The 19,937-nt window shown below is 42.1% G+C and overlaps 2 protein-coding genes and 1 pseudogene across 2 annotated transcripts in view; all 3 read left to right on the top strand.

Annotated features, from left to right (window-relative positions):
* The window catches only part of LOC121559016 (carbohydrate sulfotransferase 8-like), a 123,188-nt gene extending 120,946 nt beyond the window's left edge, over window positions 1-2,242 (top strand). The window contains exons 4-5 of the mRNA XM_041872309.2: window positions 62-471; window positions 748-2,242. Coding sequence (XP_041728243.1) covers window positions 62-471; window positions 748-1,456 — 1,119 coding nt within the window. The 3' untranslated portion in view covers window positions 1,457-2,242. The remainder of the gene's footprint in view (window positions 1-61; window positions 472-747) is intronic.
* Window positions 2,243-2,457: 215 nt separating this feature from the next.
* Window positions 2,458-4,153, top strand: LOC121559021 (annotated as a pseudogene).
* A 6,695-nt stretch (window positions 4,154-10,848) lies between these two features.
* On the top strand, window positions 10,849-19,801 carry LOC121532170 (BTB/POZ domain-containing protein kctd15-like). The gene is made up of 5 exons (XM_041837936.1): window positions 10,849-11,465; window positions 13,112-13,287; window positions 14,245-14,389; window positions 17,719-18,021; window positions 18,760-19,801. The coding sequence occupies exons 1-5, from the start codon at window positions 11,439-11,441 to the stop codon at window positions 18,922-18,924; spliced, it is 816 nt and encodes a 271-aa protein (XP_041693870.1). The 5' UTR covers window positions 10,849-11,438; the 3' UTR covers window positions 18,925-19,801.
* The last annotated feature ends 136 nt before the right edge of the window (window positions 19,802-19,937 follow it).

Below are 19,937 nucleotides of genomic sequence, written 5' to 3'. Positions count from 1 at the left end.
TGCACTATCTCCATCTTGGGTAAAGTTGAGCTTCTGTTAACGATTGTTCCATGTGACACAGGAGCAGCCTTCAGACAGTGCAGTCGTTGTGGGCATCAACCTAGGTGGAGGTTTCCATGGAGCTCCAGGGGAAGAGATATCCTATAACCCCAGCCTCCCTAGTCCTAGCCCCAGGCAGCCCCCGTCCTTACAGTGGCTGCCCCACCCATCCACCCCAACCTCCGGAGACCAACAGGTCGAGAGCCCCAGGCCACCGGTCAGCAAACGCCACAGGAAGCTGCTGTTAAAGAGCGGTTCGGTAATTCCTAGTGGTGCCCCCTCTGGTGAAGAGGACCGTCAGTTACAGGGCATGGCCCATACCCAGGTTTCCCGTCACCACCTGCTGAGGGAGGTCTGTACCAAATACCAGCCGGGCGTCACCGAGCGCCCTGTCTCCCGCCAGCAGGTGTCCCGCGTCTACGTGGAGGACAGGTGTTGTAACTTTAGGGGTTAATTTCATTGAGCATTATCTACAGATATTATTTACAGTACATCTAAATACATTACATGATTTACATGCATAATTGTATTTCAGAACAATTCATGTTCAGGGCTGATCTAGAGGTCCCCCTGTCCATCTAATTTTATTCATTGTGATCTAAAAGGCAGAACTGATCCTAAATCAGGACTCATACTCTGAGATGCTAGATACATACAGCCCCAGATAACTATTCATATCTTTCTGTTGTATTGGTTAATTAATAATAGGACAGGCCTGCTGTACTGTGAGGTGCCCAAAGCCGGCTGCTCCAACTGGAAGCGGGTGCTGATGGTCCTGGGAGGCAGTGCCACCTCCACGCACGGCATCGCCCACGACGACGCCCACTATGCCAACCAACTCCGTCGACTGGACGCCTACAGCCAGGCGGGCGTGGCCGAGCGCCTCCGCTCCTACACCAAGGTCCTCTTCGTACGGGAGCCTTTCGAGAGGCTGGTGTCGGCCTTCCGCGACAAGTTCGAGAGCCCCAACTCGTACTACCACCCGGTATTCGGCCGGCCCATCATCTCCCGGTACCGGGCCAACGCCTCGCTCTCTGCCCTAAGGACCGGCGCCGGGGTCACCTTCAGGGAGTTTGTCCAGTACCTGTTGGACGTGAGGCGGCCCGTGGGCATGGACATCCACTGGACGCCGGTCAGCCAACTCTGCAGCCCCTGCCTGCTGCATTACGACTTCATTGGGAAATTCGAGAGCCTGAAGGAGGAGGCCAACTTCCTGCTACGGAGCATCGGGGCGCCTAGTAACCTCACTTTCCCTGACTTTAAAGACAGGAACCCCAGAGCAGAAAGGACTTCCTCCACCATTACCCAGAGATACTTTGAACAGTTGAATGCCACGGAGAGACAGAGGGCCTATGACTTTTATTACATGGATTATCTGATGTTTAAATACCCCAAGCCCTATAAAGACCTGTACTGAGGTACTGGCTGGATTGCCAAATTTAGATTATTCATTTGAGATTATAAATATGAACACTACAGAAGAGATTATTATCTTGTGGGACTTGAATAAGCACTACAGACACATTGATGTAAAGTATTCTACGTGTCTTATTTACATCTGGTTACAGTTATGATTTGATGTGATTACTTTGAGCATAGGTTGTACAGCTTTTTGTCATAACACTTTGTATAGCGTGCAATCTGATGTACTTTTTTGTCAAATGCACTTTTATTGATTGGCAGACATAGCCTACATACAACATCCTCTCAACAATCAACGAGATATTGCTCTCGATCAACAGCCCAATGACTTCTATGAAGTGACCTATACTTTGGGTGAAGAATGAATTATAATCTGTTAATGTTCAAATTTTTTTCAGCCTTGTTATATGAACATATACTTGTCATTTTGGGTCATGTGACTATGAAAAGGGAACACGTGTCTTGTTATTCTGCAGACTGTTATAAAAATAAGGAAAAGAGAGGCTAGCTACGCTCTCCCAAAGCAAAGACTAGTGTTTGCAGATACTGCAGCAGATTTCACAGTTACTGCAATCCTACATTGCCTACTGATGAGAAATACCACGTGTCTTAGACCATTTTAATATAATTTAATTTGATTTCAAAACCACACTTGCTCTTGGGGTATTTGTTTTGTATTTTACATACAGAACATGCAATAAACTTGTTACAGTATCTAACTCAAGGCGGCAGGTAGCCTAGCGGTTAAGAGTGTTGGGCCAGTAACTGAAAGGTCGCTGGTGCGAATCCCAGAGCCGATTAGGTGAAAAATCTGTGGATGTGGCCTTGAGCAAGGCACTTAACCCTAATCGCTCCTGTAAGTCACTCTGGATAAGAGCGTCTGCTAAATGAAAAAAATAAAGGACAGGAAAACACAGGAAATAAGGGACAGGAAAAATATATCAATCAAACAGAGTAAATAGTGGCATTACTGTGTAATATGTCGGTTGATCACATATGGCCTTCCAGATGTATCTGAAGGTTCATGATCTTTGAATCTGTAATGTACAATTGATTTTCTGGGTAATTGTATGGGCCTCATGTTACAATAATAATGATTACACTGTAAAGAGTAAATGTATTTTTTTTACATGTCTGTGCAGAAGTGTTCAATCTACAAACATGATTTCAATCCCCAGCCTTAACACTGCCAATTTTGCAATTTTTGTTTGTTTGGGTTTTCAAGAGCTATTACCATTAATACATGTTTTATCAAGCCTTTACTAACTAAACAAAAACATTTCTCTGTTGTTTTTCCACGTCTGGTTTTAGGAAAAGTGACACAAATGTGTTGCAAAGAACCCTTGTCTTCCAAAAAGGGTTATTCATATGAAAACGGTTATTGGTATAACCCTTTAAATCCACTGTCACGATCGTCATTTGAAGAAACGGGCCAATGCGCAGCGTGGAATGCGAACATCTTTTATTTATATTTCACCACACGAACAAAAACAACAAAACGATACGTGAAGTCCTTGGGTACATACACAAACCAACACGGAACAGACAAGCGGACAATTACACACAACTGCAAACAAACCAAAAGGGAAACTTATAGGTGACATAATCAAAACTCAATACGAAACAGGTGCACACACAAGACTAGACCAAACAACTATCGAAACATCCAGCGGTGGCAGCTAGTACTCCGGGGACGACGAACGCCGAAGCCTGCCCGAGCAAGGAGGAGGAGCAGCCTCGGCAGAATCCGTGACATCCACAAAGAACCCTTTAGGAACCCTTTCTTCTAAGAGTGTAGAACAATAGATATTAAATGGGAAATGTTTTGTAAAATAATTTCCTAACAGATACAATAAAGTCATTATCAAGCATTCTCATCAGTGCATTATGTAACCGTCAGGTTTGAGAAGCGTATCTACATCCCTCTCCAAGAAGAGCCTGCTAGGTCCCAGATGTTCCGGGTGCACCTGGGCAACATGCCCCACAGTGAGTAACGCAGACCTGTGTAAGAAAGATACTCTGGGGCCGAGATCAGCGTCATCGTATGAGATGCCCTCATGCAGCCTGTCAGGAAACTGCAGTCACCCACACACTTCAAAATGGTAACTTATACACATGATATAGTAACTGTATTGCAGATGACTCTTGCATACCACACTAAAGGCACATCTCTTCCTCAACTTTTAAGGAGATTTAAGATAGTGTGTTGTTTGTTATGGTACTCTAGGTGCAAGGGCCATCCCGTGTCAACAGTCAATTGATGTTGGATGACCTTTTGACCCCGTGCTCACCTGGGGACCCGGGTGCCATAGAATTGACCTGGATGGATGTGCCTAGCGACATGCTGCTGGAGCCCATCGTCTGCATGGTAAGAAACACACACTCACAGCACAGACATACTCACTGTGTTCATTGACATTCACATTCACTGCTCACAAACATGCTGGAACATATGATGTTTCAACATACACATCCTGGCGTTGCACACTGACTCTCACATTTTGTGTAATTGCTGAACCATGCTCATGCTTTTGTTTGTCTTCTCTGTGTCCCTCTGCCCTCCAGTCTGACATGCTGCGGTCCCTGTCCACCACACGGCCCACAGTCAACACTGAGGACTTGTTCAAGGTCAGGAAGTTCACAGAAGACTTTGGACAGGAGGGCTGAGAGGTCCTGGTCAGCCGGGGGGTTCACATCTCCTTACCCTGTCTCTCCTCCTCTCAAGCCCCATTCGTACAACCTCCTGTCAAATAGTAGCTACAGTACTACCACACTAGAAACTTGGACTTGTTTGGCTAACCTGCATTGGCAAGAATTATGGAGCATTTTAAGCATATTATTTCCCTGTGATCATACACTATTGTTCAGAGTCTCCAAAGACTGAAAGACTGTATTTCTGTATTTCTTTCTTTGCCATCCTGCACTTTTTTAAGTGAATCATTATGATGGAGTGGTTTTGAAGCGCTTTTGAACAATTACGTTATGTTGTTTCTTGTCTCGCATGTATGTAATTGCATGTGTTTTATTCAATGTGTAAGTCTTAATGTATGTATTTTATGTGTCTGATTGCTCTCTTTACTTTGCTTTTAAATTAATTGAGTATTGACTGACCATAGCTGCACCAGTTTTGCCACCTGTCCCAGTCCCCACTAGAACTACCCCTTCATTACAGGCAGTGTTACTTACACTATTTATGATTATTTATTATTATATTTCATCTCATCAAGATTTTTGTTGTGAATGTATGACTGACGGTGTACAGAGCTCATCATTGAGTGGGAGAGGTGTTTACATTTAAGTAATTCTCTGTATTTTTTATTTTTTATTTACATCCCCAGTGGGTCAGATGTTTACATACACTCAATTAGTATTTGGTAGCATTGCCTTTAAATTGTTTAACTTGGGTCAAACGTTTCGGGTAGCCTTCCACAAGCTTCCCACAATAAGTTGGGTGAATTGTGACCCATTCCTCCTGACAGAGCTGGTGTAACTGAGTCAGGTTTGTAGGCCTCCTTGCTCGCACACGCTTTTTCAGTTCTGCCCACAAATGTTCTATAGGATTGAGGTCAGGGCTTTGTGATGGCCACTCCAATACCTTGACTTTGTTATCCTTAAGCCATTTTGCCACAACTTTGGAAGTATGCTTGGGGTCATTGTCCATTTGGAAGACCCATTTGCGACCAAGCTTTAACTTCCTGACTGATGTCTTGAGATGTTGCTTCAATATATCCACATAATTTTCCTTCCTCATGATGCCATCTATTTTGTGAAGTGCACCAGTCCGTCCTGCAGCAAAGCACCCCCACAGCATGATGCTGCCACCCCCGTGCTTCACGGTTGGGATGGTGTTCTTCGGCTTGCAAGCCTTCCCCTTTTTCCTCCAAATATAATGATGGTCATTATGGCCAAACAGTTCTATTTTGTTTCATCAGACCAGAGGACATTTCTCCAAAAAGTACGATCTTTGTCCCCATGTGCAGTTGCAAACCGTAGTCTGGCTTTTTTATGGCGGTTTTGGAGCAGTGGCTTCTTCCTTGCTGAGCGGCCTTTCAGGTTATGTCGATATAGGACTCGTTTTACTGTGGATATAGATACTTTTGTGCCCGTTTCCTCCAGCATCTTCACAAGGTCCTTTGCTGTTGTTCTGGGATTTATTTGCACTTTTCGCAACAAAGTATGTTAATCTCTAGGAGACAGAACGCGTCTCCTTCCTGAGCGGTATGATGGCTGCGTGGTCCCATGGTGTTTATACTTTCGTACTATTGTTTGTACAGATGAACGTGGTACTTTCAGGCGTTTGGAAATTGCTTCCAAGGATGAACCAGACTTGTGGAGGTCTACAATTTTTTTTCTGAGGTCTTGGCTGATTTCTTTTGATTTTCCCATGATGTCAAGCAAAGAGGCACTGCGTTTGAAGGTAGGCCTTGAAATACATCCACAGGTACACCTCCAATTGACTCAAATTATGTCAATTAGCCTATCAGAAGTTTCTAAAGCCATGACATCATTTTCTGGAATTTTCCAAGCTGTTTAAAGGCACAGTCAACTTAGTGTATGTAAACTTCTGACCCACTGGAATTGTGATACAGTGAATTATAAGTGAAATAATCTGTCTGTAAACAATTGTTGGAAAAATTACTTGTGTCATGCACAAAGTAGATGTCCTAACCGACTTGCCAAAACTATAGTTTGTTAACAAGAAATTTGTGGAGTGGTAGAAAAATGACTTTTAATGACTCCAACCTAAGTGTATGTAAACTTCCCACTTCAACTGTAGGTAAAGACCTTTTAGAGTTTAATTCGGGAGATGGTAACTCTATTAACAACTTATTCCGTGGTGCTCCAAATCCTAATGAGTTAATTGTTACATTATTAATTTAATCGAGTAACAATTAAACATAGTTAGTTGATTCGATAAATAATAGTCATCAAATTAATGAAAGTCATGTCACAACATATGATTTGATGTGATTACTTTGAGCATAGGTTATACAGCTTTTTGTCGTAACGCTTTGTATAATGTGCAAACTGATGTACTTTCTTTGTCAAATGCACTTTTATTGATTGGCAGACATAGCCTACATACAACATCCTCTCAACAATCAACGAGATATCTCTCTCTACTTTTCTATTTTACATGCAATACACTTGTTACAGTATATTTCTAAAATACAGAATCACAGGAAATAAGGGACAGGAACAATATATCAATCAAACAGAGTAAATAGTGGCATTACTGTGTAATATGTCGGTTCATCACATATGGCCTTCCAGATGTATCTGAAGGTTCATGATCTTTGAATGTTGGTAATGTACATTGAAACATATAAGTTTGAGGTTTTCTGGGTAATTGTATGGGCCTCATTACAATACAGATGATCACACTAAGTGTAAAGTGTTAATGTACAATTGTTCTACGTGTCTGTGCAGAAGTGTTGTACTACAAATGATTTCAATCCCCTAGCCTTAACACTGCCAATTTAGAGTGCATTCGGAAAGTCTTCAGACCCTTTCACTTTTTCCACATTTTGTTACGTTACAGCCTTATTCTAAAATGATTAAATTGTTGTTTTTTTCTCATCAATGTACAAACAATACCCCATAATGACAAAGCAAAAACAGGTTTTTAGAAATTTTTGAAAAATGTATTGAAAATAAACAACTTAAATATCACATTTACATAAGTATTCAGACCCTTTACTCAGTACTTTGTTGAAGCACCTTTGGCAGTGATTACAGACTCAAGTCTTCTTGGGTATGATGCTACAAGCTTGGCACACCTGTATTTGGGGAGTTTCTCCCATTCTTCTCTGCAGATCCTCTCAAGCTCTGTCAGGTTGGATGGGGAGCGTCGCTGCACAGCTATTTTCAGGTCTCTCCATAGAAGTTTGATCGGGTTCAAGTCCGTGCTCTAGCTAGGCCACTCAGAGGCCACTCACATTCAGAGACTTGTCCTGAAGCCACTCCTGCGTTGTCTTGGCTGTGTGCTTAGGGTCATTGTCCTGTTGGAAGGTGAACCTTTTCATCTAGGATGTCTCTGTACTTTGCTCCGTTCATCTTTCCCTCGATCCTGACTAGTCTCCCGCTGAAAAACATCACCACAGCATGATGCTGCCACCACCATGCTTCACCGTAGTGATGGTATTGACCAGGTGATGAGCAGGTGCCTGGTTTCCTCCAGACGTGACGCTTGGCATTCAGGCCAAAGAGTTCAATCTTGGTTTCATCAGACCAGAGAATCTTGTTTCTCATTGTCTGAGAGTCCTTTAGGGTGCCTTTTGGCAAACTCCAAGCGGGCTGTCATTTACTGATGAGTGGGTTCTGTCTGGCCACTCTACCATAAAGGCCTGATTGGTGGAGTGCTGCAGAGATGGTTGTTCTTCTGGAAGGTTCTCCCATCTCCACAGAGGAACTCTGAAGCTCTGTCAGAGTGACCATCGGGTTCTTGGTCACCTCCCTGACCAAGGCCCTTCTCCCCTGATTGCTCAGTTTGGCCGGGAGGCCAGCTCTAGGAAGAGTCTTGGTGGTTCCAAACTTCTTCCATTTAAGAATGATGGAGGCCACTGTGTTCTTGGGGACCTTCAATGCTGCAGCCATTTTTTGGTACCCTTCCCCAGATCTGTGCCTCGACACAATCCTGTCTTTGCTCTGACATGCACTGTCAACTGTGGGACCTTATATAGACAGGTGTCTGCCTTTCCAAATCATGTCCAATCAATTGAATTTACCACAGGTGGACTCCAATCAAGTTGTAGAAACATCTCAAGGATCATCAATGGAAACAGGATGCACCTGAGCTCAATTTCGAGTCTCATAGCAAATGGTCTGAGTACTTTTGTAAATAAGGTATTTCTGTTTTCTATTTTTAATACATTTGCAAAAATGTCTAAAAACCAGTTTTCGCTTTGTCATTAAGGGGTATTGTGTGTAGATTGCTGAGAAAAAAAAGATTTAATCAATTTTAGAATAAGGCTGTAACCTAACAAAATGTGGAAAAAGTGAAGGGGTCTGAATACTTTCTGAGTGCACTGTACATGCTAATTTTTGTCTGGGTTGTCAAGCACCTTTACCATGATTAGATGTTTAACAAGCCATTTTAACAAAACATTTCTCTGTTGTTTTTCCACAACTGGTTTAAGGAAGTGACAGAAATGTGACAATTAAAATTTCAATCACTTCAAAATGTCCATCATTAGTCTATAGAATGTCTGTCTTCTAGTCTACACACAGTGGTACAGTCACTGTCTGTCACCTTCTCAGTGTACAATAGTGTTGTGTCTGGAGGGGGGCACTCTGCTGCCTTATATGGGAGCATAGGAAATTAGATGAGATATATTTCATTTGAGCCATCAGCTCTTACGACATAAAGACAACTGAGCTGTTTCTTCTCTTTCCACATCCTTCTCACATCAGACACAAAATTAGTAAATTAAGAAAATTAACTGCCAGTGCCTGGGGTGACTTTGCCAGCTATTTAAATCTGTAAATTTACAACATCTTTCCCATACATCATCTAATTGAACTAACTGCAGGGTTTCTTTAAGCAGAAAAAATGAGAATTGTCTGTCCCAAATGACACCCTATTCCCTATATAGTGCACTACATTTGATCAGAGCTATGGGTTCTGGTCAAAAGTAGTGCACTATAGGAATAGGGTGACATTTGGGACAGAGACAGAATCATGTCCTTCTGTTGGTTTGTACTAATGCAGAGTAAGACACATGCACAGCATCACCCTGGGGCAAAAACAAATGGAAGAGCAGGATTTAACACTGGAGTCTTGGTGTCGAACAGACGTTGTGCATATGTATCGCTCTATTTCCTAGTTTGATTAAACCGATGAAGAGAACGCATGACTTTCATGTAAAAATGAATGAGGAAATTATTAAAGCAATGTGTTTTATGTCCATCCCATCCTCCTTAACCATAGCTTCATGAGAGGAAATGCATTGGGCAATGCTTGAAATGGATCACAGTTAGGCTAGCCTACGTATATTTTTCAGGTTCCTTTTTGTGCCAGACAGTATTTTGTGTGCTCTCAAAATGTTTTGTCAGGCATCCTTAGAATATTAATACAATTGAGAAAGACTAGCTGACAATAAATCTAAACATATGGGCAATTTATCTGTGCTATATATATCCATTGGCTATATGTTCAGATTTATTGTCAGCTAGTCTTTTTCAATTGTATTAATATTCTAAGGATGCAAAGAGACATCACAGCTTTTCAAATCAAAATCAAATCAAAGTTTATTGGTCACATACACAGTTTAGCAGATGTTATAGTGGGTGCAGCGAAATGCTTATGTTACTAGCTCATAGCAATGCAGTAAAATGTCAAACAAGTACACAAATAATCAAACATTTGGAATTTCTCTGCGCAATGCTGTGCGCAATGGAACACAAAGTGGTGACCATATGAATAGATCATGCAGTGACCAATTTTGATGGATTGCAACAGATTTAGAATAGGCCTATATTTTGTTACAAATAGCGTACCAAACTGAGCTTGTGTTTGAGGAGTAAAACGAATCTGCCTGCAAGCGCTGGGGGCAAACATCTCCATCGAACAGCGCACAATAATTGAAATGGCGCATTTGACCGGAGGCACCTGAAAGGGGGCCTTTTGCAATGGCATAATGCATGACGATAGACTTCATTTGGCTTCAATGCCAGGGGGATGTTTGATGTTAGAATATTAGCTATTGGTGACAGGGGCGTCATGCACCCATAAAATCTAAGGGGGCACAAAGTACGTGAGGATGGGGTGGTGGTCCCGTCCAGAAGTTGGACAATTGTTCATTTTTCAAACACCTGAAACAGCTTTTTCCTGCAATCTAGAGCCATAAGCATTGTGGTTAATTCTATGTAAAAAGAATATGTCCATTTTTCTGTATATGTAAGCATATCCTCTTGAGCTGTCTGTATCCTCCTGACTGGTGGTTCTTTTTTAAAAGAAAATAAATATGCTTCTCTGTATCCCTGCTAAAATCTGGGTAAAAGATTGAAATAAATCTGAGTCTTATTCAGTACATTTAGTTATTGCTTGCTTTTCTAAAGTCTACCATGCCAGCAGGCATGCCAGCTAAGATATTTAGACAAGCTAGCTACTTTAATTTGATTGAGAGCCTGAAATGGCTTATTGGTAAATAGTAATGAAGTTGGGAAATTTGGAACCTATCTGGGCTAAAGCCAACTTCATAAAATTGATAGGTGACTAGTAGTATTACAGAGAAACAAACACATGTTTATATATATTGTATTTATTATTATTATTATTATTATTATTATTATTATTATTATTATTAATTTTTAAACAGGCCAAATCTGAGGGGGCACGTGCCCCTGTGCCCCCTATGGGCATGACGCCTCTGACTGGGGCGAGAAGAGGATACTACAGGACAGAGAAGATCTGCGCGCGCCCTGTGCGACAGTTCTGAGCGGAGCCTATCATTTTATAGTTTAATGGATATTGACCGTAGCCTACTTTAGTAGACATTGTATCAACAAGTTAAATTTATGTTTTTTATTCACACTGCCAGTTATTAACACTGGTAAATCCGGTGAGTGAATTATGACACTAATCTGATACGGAGCAAGATTGAACCGAACACCGTTACCCATGCAGCAGACCAGACCCCTCTCCGTTGGAAATAAACCGCGATATTTTTGGTAAAAATCAAATTGTCTTGTGAAATAAGAAACGGTGGATCTCATTTTCATCTTGAAACGAGTTGAGACGAGAGATAAAAAGCTGCTCTGTTGTAACCTAATCCTTGCCCTTCGGGCGTTTGAATAGCCCAAAGCAAGAATTCTTCTAGCCCTCCTCTTATTTAGAGACGGACTGGCTTTCTTCTCATAAAACTCGACGGATTCATCATATCAGAAAAAGCAAGACCAGACAAAGACGGATATAGAGCAAACGACGACCCAACTGACATTAACAGAGATAAAATCGGAAGGGAGAAGAGATTCCTATGTCTTCTGTATCCGTGTCCTCCCAGGTAAGGACGCAATTTGTTTCATTTGTAGTTTTATTTGGTGGAGAACATGTAGTCTGTCTGACACTACAGTAAAATCTTAAAGACACAGTTACTCTATAAAATCCTTGCGTTGGTGTAGATTTCCCGTGATTAAACCACAAAGTTTTCAAACATTTGGACTCCACACACCAAGAAAAGCGAGCCGGCGGTAGGCCTATTTGGATACCAGTGGATTGTGACATATTTGTTATATTTTACTGAAACGCAGGAGAACGCAAACTTCAGTGACTGATAGAATCCTCATTTACATCCAACATTTTTTATTCCCAGTTCATTGCAGTGCTATTAGAATTGAGAGAGTTTGGGGGAATAGGCTACAGTACATCAACCCCAAGCTTGCCTTTAGAACCTTATTATAGGCTATTAGTTTCTCTTTCTATTCGATACTATTCTATTATTATCATGTGTTCTTGAATGAATTCATGTGTGAAGTAATATGGATATGGTAAGGAATATTACATCTAAAAATATGGGTGAAATGTATGTAGTTTCCTCTTGGTTTTATAACATGAAATGTTTTTCTTTTTAAATCGATTTCTTAAAATACTGGTTTCTGGCTAAGCAGAGGAGACAACACCCTGGAAATGAGGACTCTGTGTGTTCTGCTCAGCAGCCTCAGGCATCTTGCCCCTGGCAAAACACTGAAGGAAGTTCACCTCCTGTTCACCTTTATGGTTCAAAGAACCTCTTTACAATGGAGAGACTTGGTGGGGGGATGGTTGGTTCAATTAGTCCAGAAATAATATAATAATAATATAATATAATATAATATAATATAAAAATATAATATAATAATATAATATAATAAGAAGCTGCACTTTGCCTAGTGCCCTGGGGTCATAACTGCCCTCTGTTCCCTCAATATGGGAAACTTCAACTACTGTCTGTAGTCCTGAATAGTGTATTCATGTTAATTGGGGAACGTTCAGGCTTATTGTATCTCTGAAACAGTTTGATTGGCTGCTAGCCTTACTAGAGTCTAAACTACTGTACAGTCTTGCACCTCATTTGCTACTGCTTCCTGTCATTACATCATCAGTAACTTTGAAGGTCCAATGCAGCCGTTTTTATCTCAATATCAAATCATTTCCTGGTAACAGTTAAGTACCTTACTGTGATTGTTTTCAATTAAAATGGTACAAATAAACAAAAATAGCTTCTTAGCAAAGAGTCATTTCTCAAGCAAGAATTTTACTAGGACTGTCTGGGAGACGTCTGAGTGGGGAGGGGAAAACTGAAAACTAGCTGTTATTGGCAGAGAGGTTTGGAACGCTCTTTCTTGTTGGTCTATTAACTAATTTACCACCTGGTGATGTCACCAAGCAGGCCAAAACTCCATCCCACCAAAACAGGCTGGAATTTTAGGCGGTCTTTTTAAACAGCTCTTACACTAAAAGGGCATTAGCATCAATTTCACAATTTCACAGTATTATTCCAACCTCATAATGTGGAAATATATATATAAAACACAGGACAATCACGTTTTTGACTGCACTGGGCCTTTAATGAAAAGTAGACATCTCACTACTTTTCACTTTACTACTCTCAGGGCAGATACAGTACACACTTCGAATACAAAGACTATCTGTTTCCATGTGTTTCTGTAGGAGGGAAGGAGCATGTCCAGGATGTCTATGAGTCGTTCTCCAGTTTCTCCAATGAATGCCCAGGGCATCCCATCACCGGCCCAGCTGACTAAAGCCAATGCCCCGGTCCACATTGATGTGGGAGGACACATGTACACCAGCAGCCTGGGGACTCTCACTAAATACCCAGAGTCTAGGTAAGGCCATTACAGGATGCATCTGGCACCGTGGCATATGGCACCATATTTTTTCATGATAAATAACTTATTATTGAATGATACAACAAGTTCATGGACAGCTTCATACCGACAGTGCGTTATGACTGATACATTACTAAAATACTTATAGAAATCCACACAACGTCATGTTGAAACAAGAACTTTGGTAACCATGATAATTGTTGAGAGATCTAGCAAAAGGAGAGAGAAAGGGCTAGAGAGAAAAGAAAGTGAATATTTTAATTGCTTTTTGTAGGACAAAGAGAGAGTGGAGAAGGCAGAGAAAGAGAAGGCTGAGCTGCCTGGAGCTGTGAGGTGACACTCCTGCTGGAAGAGTAGAGGACCACCTCAGGCAGAGAGGAGAGAATAAGAAAGATGTGTAACTGGGCTTATAGAAAGCAGTTGGCATCGATTTCCAGAGAAGGAGGGAGGGAGAGAGAGAGAGAGAGAGAGAGAGAGAGAGAGAGAGAGAGAGAGAGAGAGAGAGAGAGAGAGAGAGAGAGAGAGAGAGAGAGAGAGAGAGAGAGAGAGAGAGAGAGAGAGAGAGAGAGCAGAGAGAGAGAGAAAAGAGAGAGAGAGAGAGAGAGAGAGAGAGAGAGACAGAGAGAGAGAGAGAGAGAGAGAGAGAGAGAGACAGAGAGAGAGAGAGAGAGAGAGAGAGAGAGAGAGAGACAGAGAGAGAGAGAGAGAGAGAGAGAGAGGATACATGTTGTAATTAACCCAGTATGAGTATGTGATTCAGAAGTCGTAGTAAACCCTTAGTATTTTCTATACTAAAATAAACAATATGCAGTTGTAGCCCAATTCCGGCCTAAAATGTAAGTAATGATCAAACACTAGAAACAAGTTTTACGATTGACTAAGTATACTTCAAGTACTACTTGATTCAAAGTATGAATTTAGAGCTCCCAACCATTGTCTTTTTCTGTTCTCCAGAATCAGTCGTCTGTTTAATGGAACAGAGCCCATCGTATTGGACAGCTTGAAGCAGCACTACTTCATCGACAGGGATGGAGACATATTCAGATACATCCTCAGCTTCCTCAGGACCTGCAAACTACTACTCCCAGAGGACTTCAAGGTACAGTACACACTACAGGACAGCTCTCTTACAGCTCATATCTCAAAGAGTAACATAATACATTACATTATGTACTGTATGTCTAACAAAGGTGGTTTGGTTGAACTATGCTCACGTGATAAGGTAACTTGCCCGAGCCATGAAGACATGTTATTTCTTTGAGCTAATGCCTAGGCTTTTGCTCAACGGGCTAACACAGTCTCTGAACCACCTCATTTCCAAATCCGTTTTTACACATACAAACAATTACAAACCTAGTATCTCTCACAGTTTTCAGGATGGTTATGCAAATGCAAACATGACCGTAAAGTCATACAATTATCCTGCTGTGCCCAGAAACACATATTTATCTTCATTCTATCACTGTGTACCACTATAAGCGCTCAGTGTGTGGAAACTCTGTAGCTTTCTGACACTTTAATCAGGTCTCCATTTCGCCCTGGGCTCCTACAGGGGTCGATTCTGCATAGCTGGAAGCAGGGGCACTGTGTGTTTTGCTAAATTGATGTGTGAGGAGGGCATGTGTGTGCATGTGTGTAGAGACTGTGTGTGTGTGTGTGTGTGTGTATGCGAAAGTGCTTACATATGTATGTGTGTGTGTGTGTGTGTGTATCTGGCATCTCTCTCTCTGTAGTTAGTGTAGCTGTGTTATTCTGTGCTTTGCCCAGGATGACTAAAGTACCCTGCAGATAGAGCCCTATTTTATAAAACACATCTATCCCTCGCTTCAAGCCTATGAAGGGAGGGGAGCTAAGGAGGCAGGCTTTGATACAGAGAGGAGCCTGAGGGGGTAGCAGCTCTGTGTCTGCCTGATGTCAGAAGCAGTATGGAGAAAAGCAGAGAAAAATAAGCAGCTCTCTCTTTATCTCTCACGCAGTAATTATGAACAGAAGTGTCTGCTGTGTGTCAAATCAAATCAAATGTGTTGAGTCAAAAGAGTTAGTGCAAAAAGGGTCAATGCAGATAGTCCGGGTAGCTATTGGTTAACTATTTAACTAACTATTTAGCAGTCTTCTGGCTTTGGGGTAGAAGCTGTTCAGGATCCTGTTGGTTCCAGACTTGGTGCATCGGTACCGCTTGCTGTGTATGTGTGTGTTTGTATGTGCTGCAGTAGTATCATAATATTGGGCATGCAAGGGGAAGAGACAGGGGACAGTGAGATGTACAGATATGTCTTGTGTGTGGAGATAAACATTTGGTATAAATGAATCCATCACATACAGTGGGGGAAAAAAGTATTTAGTCAACCACCAATTGTGCAAGTTCTCCCACTTAAAAAGATGAGAGAGGCCTGTAATTTTCATCATAGGTACACGTCAACTATGACAGACAAAATGAGGAAAAAAAATCCAGAAAAACACATTGTAGGATTTTTTATGAATGTATTTGCAAATTATGGTGGAAAATAAGTATTTGGTCAATAACAAAAGTTTCTCAATACTTTGTTATATACCCTTTGTTGGCAATGACACAGGTCAAACGTTTTCTGTAAGTCTTCACAAGGTTTTCACACACTGTTGCTGGTATTTTGGCCCATTCCTCCATGCAGATCTCCTCTAGAGCAGTGATGTTTTGGGGCTGTCGCTGGGCAACACAGACTTTCAACTCCCTCCAAAGATTTTCTATGGGGTTGAGATCTGGAGACTGGCTAGGCCACTCCAGGACCTTGAAATGCTTCTTAAGAAGCCACTCCTTCGTTGCCCGGGCGGTGTGTTTGGGATCATTGTCATGCTGAAAGACCCAGCCACGTTTCATCTTCAATGCCCTTGCTGATGGAAGGAGGTTTTCACTCAAAATCTCACGATACATGGCCCCATTCATTCTTTCCTTTACACGGATCAGTCGTCCTGGTCCCTTTGCAGAAAAACAGCCCCAAAGCATGATGTTTCCACCCCCATGCTTCACAGTAGGTATGGTGTTCTTTGGATGCAACTCAGCATTCTTTGTCCTCCAAACACGACGAGTTGAGCTTTTACCAAAAAGTTCTATTTTGGTTTCATCTGACCATATGACATTCTCCCAATCCTCTTCTGGATCATCCAAATGCACTCTAGCAAACTTCAGACGGGCCTGGACATGTACTGGCTTAAGCAGGGGGACACGTCTGGCACTGCAGGATTTGAGTCCCTGGCGGCGTAGTGTGTTACTGATGGTAGGCTTTGTTACTTTGGTCCCAGCTCTCTGCAGGTCATTCACTAGGTCCCCCCGTGTGGTTCTGGGATTTTTGCTCACCGTTCTTGTGATCATTTTGACCCCACGGGGTGAGATATTGCGTGGAGCCCCAGATCGAGGGAGATTATCAGTGGTCTTGTATGTCTTCCATTTCCTAATAATTGCTCCCACAGTTGATTTCTTCAAACCAAGCTGCTTACCTATTGCAGATTCAGTCTTCCCAGCCTGGTGCAGGTCTACAATTTTGTTTCTGGTGTCCTTTGACAGCTCTTTGGTCTTGGGCATAATGGAGTTTGGAGTGTGACTGTTTGAGGTTGTGGACAGGTGTCTTTTATACTGATAACAAGTTCAAACAGGTGCCATTAATACAGGTAACGAGTGGAGGACAGAGGAGCCTCTTAAAGAAGAAGTTAAAGGTCTGTGAGAGCCAGAAATCTTGCCTGTTTGTTATTGACCAAATACTTATTTTCCACCATAATTTGCAAATAAATTCATTAAAAATCCTACAATGTGATTTTCTAAGATTTTTCTTTCTCAATTTGTCTGTCATAGTTGACTTGTACCTATGATGAAAATTACAGGCCTCTCTCATCTTTTTAAGTGGGAGAACATGCACAATTGGTGGCTGACTAAATACTTTTTTTCCCCACTGTACATTCAACAGAAGGAACTAGTTATGTACTTTATCTGAATGTAGTATGTATGAGTTGTAATTGTGTTATGACGTCCTTAGGTTCCCTTCAAGTAAAGTGTTACTGATACGTTTAATACTTTGAATGCCCTAATATATTACAATAGTGCCCAACACCTCTGGGCATCCTGAAATTCAAACCCTGTGTGTGTATTATAGTTAAATTAGCTTTGGTTCCAGGCAGTGTATTAGTTAAATCCTTTGTCGTTATCAAGTTAAACACGTTTATCTATCCAGACAACGACAAAGCAGTTGGCTGACAAATAACCACATCTGGCAGCCATCCAGACTATACTCATGTCAGTTTGTTTATGAATGTCAGTATGTGTGTTTGTCAGTGCGTGTTTGTTTATGAACGTCAGTATGTGTGTTTGTCGGTGCGTGTTTGTTTATGCTTTCTTGAGTGTGTTGTGTGTACAGTATGTATCCTTGCTTATACAGTATGTGTTTGTTTCTACTATGGCAGGACTTCCCCCAGCTATACGAGGAGGCTCGCTACTACCAGCTGACCCCCATGGTCCGCGAGCTGGAGCGCTGGCTGACAGAGCGGGAGGGCCAGAAGAGCCGGCCCTGCGAGTGCCTGGTGGTCCGAGTGACCCCTGACCTGGGTGAGAGAATTGCCCTCAGCGGGGAGAAGGTGCTCATTGAGGAGATCTTCCCCGAGACTGGAGACGTCATGTGTAACTCGGTGAACGCCGGTTGGAACCAGGACCCCACACATGTTATCCGGTTTCCGCTCAACGGCTACTGCAGGCTCAACTCAGTTCAGGTATGGACGGTAATGTAGTTCTATAGGTCAGCTCTGTTATGTAGTTCTGTAGGTCAACTCTGTTATGATGTGGTTCCTTCCAGGTCAACGCTGTTATGATGTGGTTCCTTCCAGGTCAACTCTGTTATGTTACACTGCAGAGCAGATCAGGTCATCCAGTAATGCTGGAGACTCGAATTAATCTCAGTAACATGGCAGACAGACTCACTCCAGTCACTTTGCAGACCCAGTTCTAAACTCAAAGCTAATCTTCGAGTGCTGTCTGCATAACTAAGTTCAGGCGCAGTGTAGTTCTCGTTCAACTCCGTAATGCGTATAAGGAAGAGGGTATAACAATTGCTTACTCAGCACTATAACTACGCAGCCTGAGATCCTTTGGCAGGGCACTGTCGACCATTCCAAAGTCTATGTTGAAAATGAAAGGAGACCAGGCATTTGGAATGGTCTGCCAGGAGAGATCAGGCTTACAGATTCAGTGCCTCTTTTTAAATCCCTGCTGAAAACACACTTTTATAAATATACTTTTAATGTGTGATTGCAATGATTTTAATTCTCCTTCCTCCTGTCTTTGTTTCTTTGTTAGTACTTTTAATTTTATTATTTTATGACGTGAACCCCTCTGTTACCTGTATTGAAAAACTCTATACAAATAGTTATGATTAACTAATGTCAAATGTCTAAAGCCCCTGTCTGTCTGTCTGTCTGTCTGTCTGTCGCTCGCTCGCTCGCTCTCTGCAGGTTCTGGAGAGGTTGTTCCAGAAGGGCTTCAGCGTGACGGCGTCGTGTGGCGGCGGAGTTGACTCCTCCCAGTTCAGCGAGTATGTCCTGTGTCGTGAGCTCCACAGGGGTCAGTCCATCGGCACCACCACCACTATCCGCATCAAACAGGAGCCTCTGGACTAGGTCAGGGGGAACAACAGAGGGACCCCTGAGATAAGATGTTCAACAACCCCGGTGCTCATCTCCAGGTCCTATCTACACAAAACACAGAAGGAGGACTCTTTATGCTTGGGAATATCATGTGCCAATGGCAATGTTGATTGGGCAAGCAAGATGTGAGAAGGTTGTGATTCTATTGAGACTTAAATAGTCTATGGAACTCTTACTGCTGCTGTTTCCAAGGGAAACGGTCAGTCACCTCTGGGCTATTGACAACTAGAAGGAACAAGGAAATAGCTCCAGTAATATGGTTCTCAGGTCCAGCTTAGGTTTCACTGGGGACTCCTGTTCAAGCCTAACGATTGGTCTACTGGTATGCCAGATGACCTCCGCTTCAGAGACATTGTCTGTGTTTACACAGGCAGCCCAATTCTGATATTTTGCCCAATTATTGGCAAAAGATTCAATCTGATTGGTCAAAAGAACAATTCATGTCAAAAGATCAGAATTGAGCTGCCTGTGTAAACGATGCCAAAAATGGCCATGTCCTGCCCTGCCACAGGAAGAACATGGCAATGTGTTTGCTGCATTTCTTGACGACTTCCTACCCAGGACACTGGTCAATCTGAATAGGTCATATACTGTATGTGTAGGTATTTGTACAATTCAATGTCAATGGACAATATGGGGTCTCCATTTTTTTCCTGTCCTGATAAATATATTTTCATGATGTGAAAATGGGGATTTTGTATGTGATAATATGGTGAAAAAGTGCACATAATTTAAAGATTTGTATAACTGCAATTTCAATTGTTCATATTTAAGGTATGTGTTTGCTTACGGTGAATCAACATCTTTTCTTTGTAAAGTTGTATTGATATAAAGATAAAACTGTCTCTGACTGCTGTTCATTTTGTATAAGACCGTAATCTCGTGGACAGACAAATAGCTGGGAGATTTTGGTTCTGGGTTGCCGAGATCAATAAAACCACAACAAGCCAAACTCAACCTGGCACACACCATTTACATTTAACATT

This window comes from Coregonus clupeaformis, chromosome 19, assembly GCF_020615455.1.
Source record: "Coregonus clupeaformis isolate EN_2021a chromosome 19, ASM2061545v1, whole genome shotgun sequence".
Lineage (NCBI taxonomy): Eukaryota > Metazoa > Chordata > Actinopteri > Salmoniformes > Salmonidae > Coregonus > Coregonus clupeaformis.
This window is presented reverse-complemented; position numbering and strand designations above follow the sequence as displayed.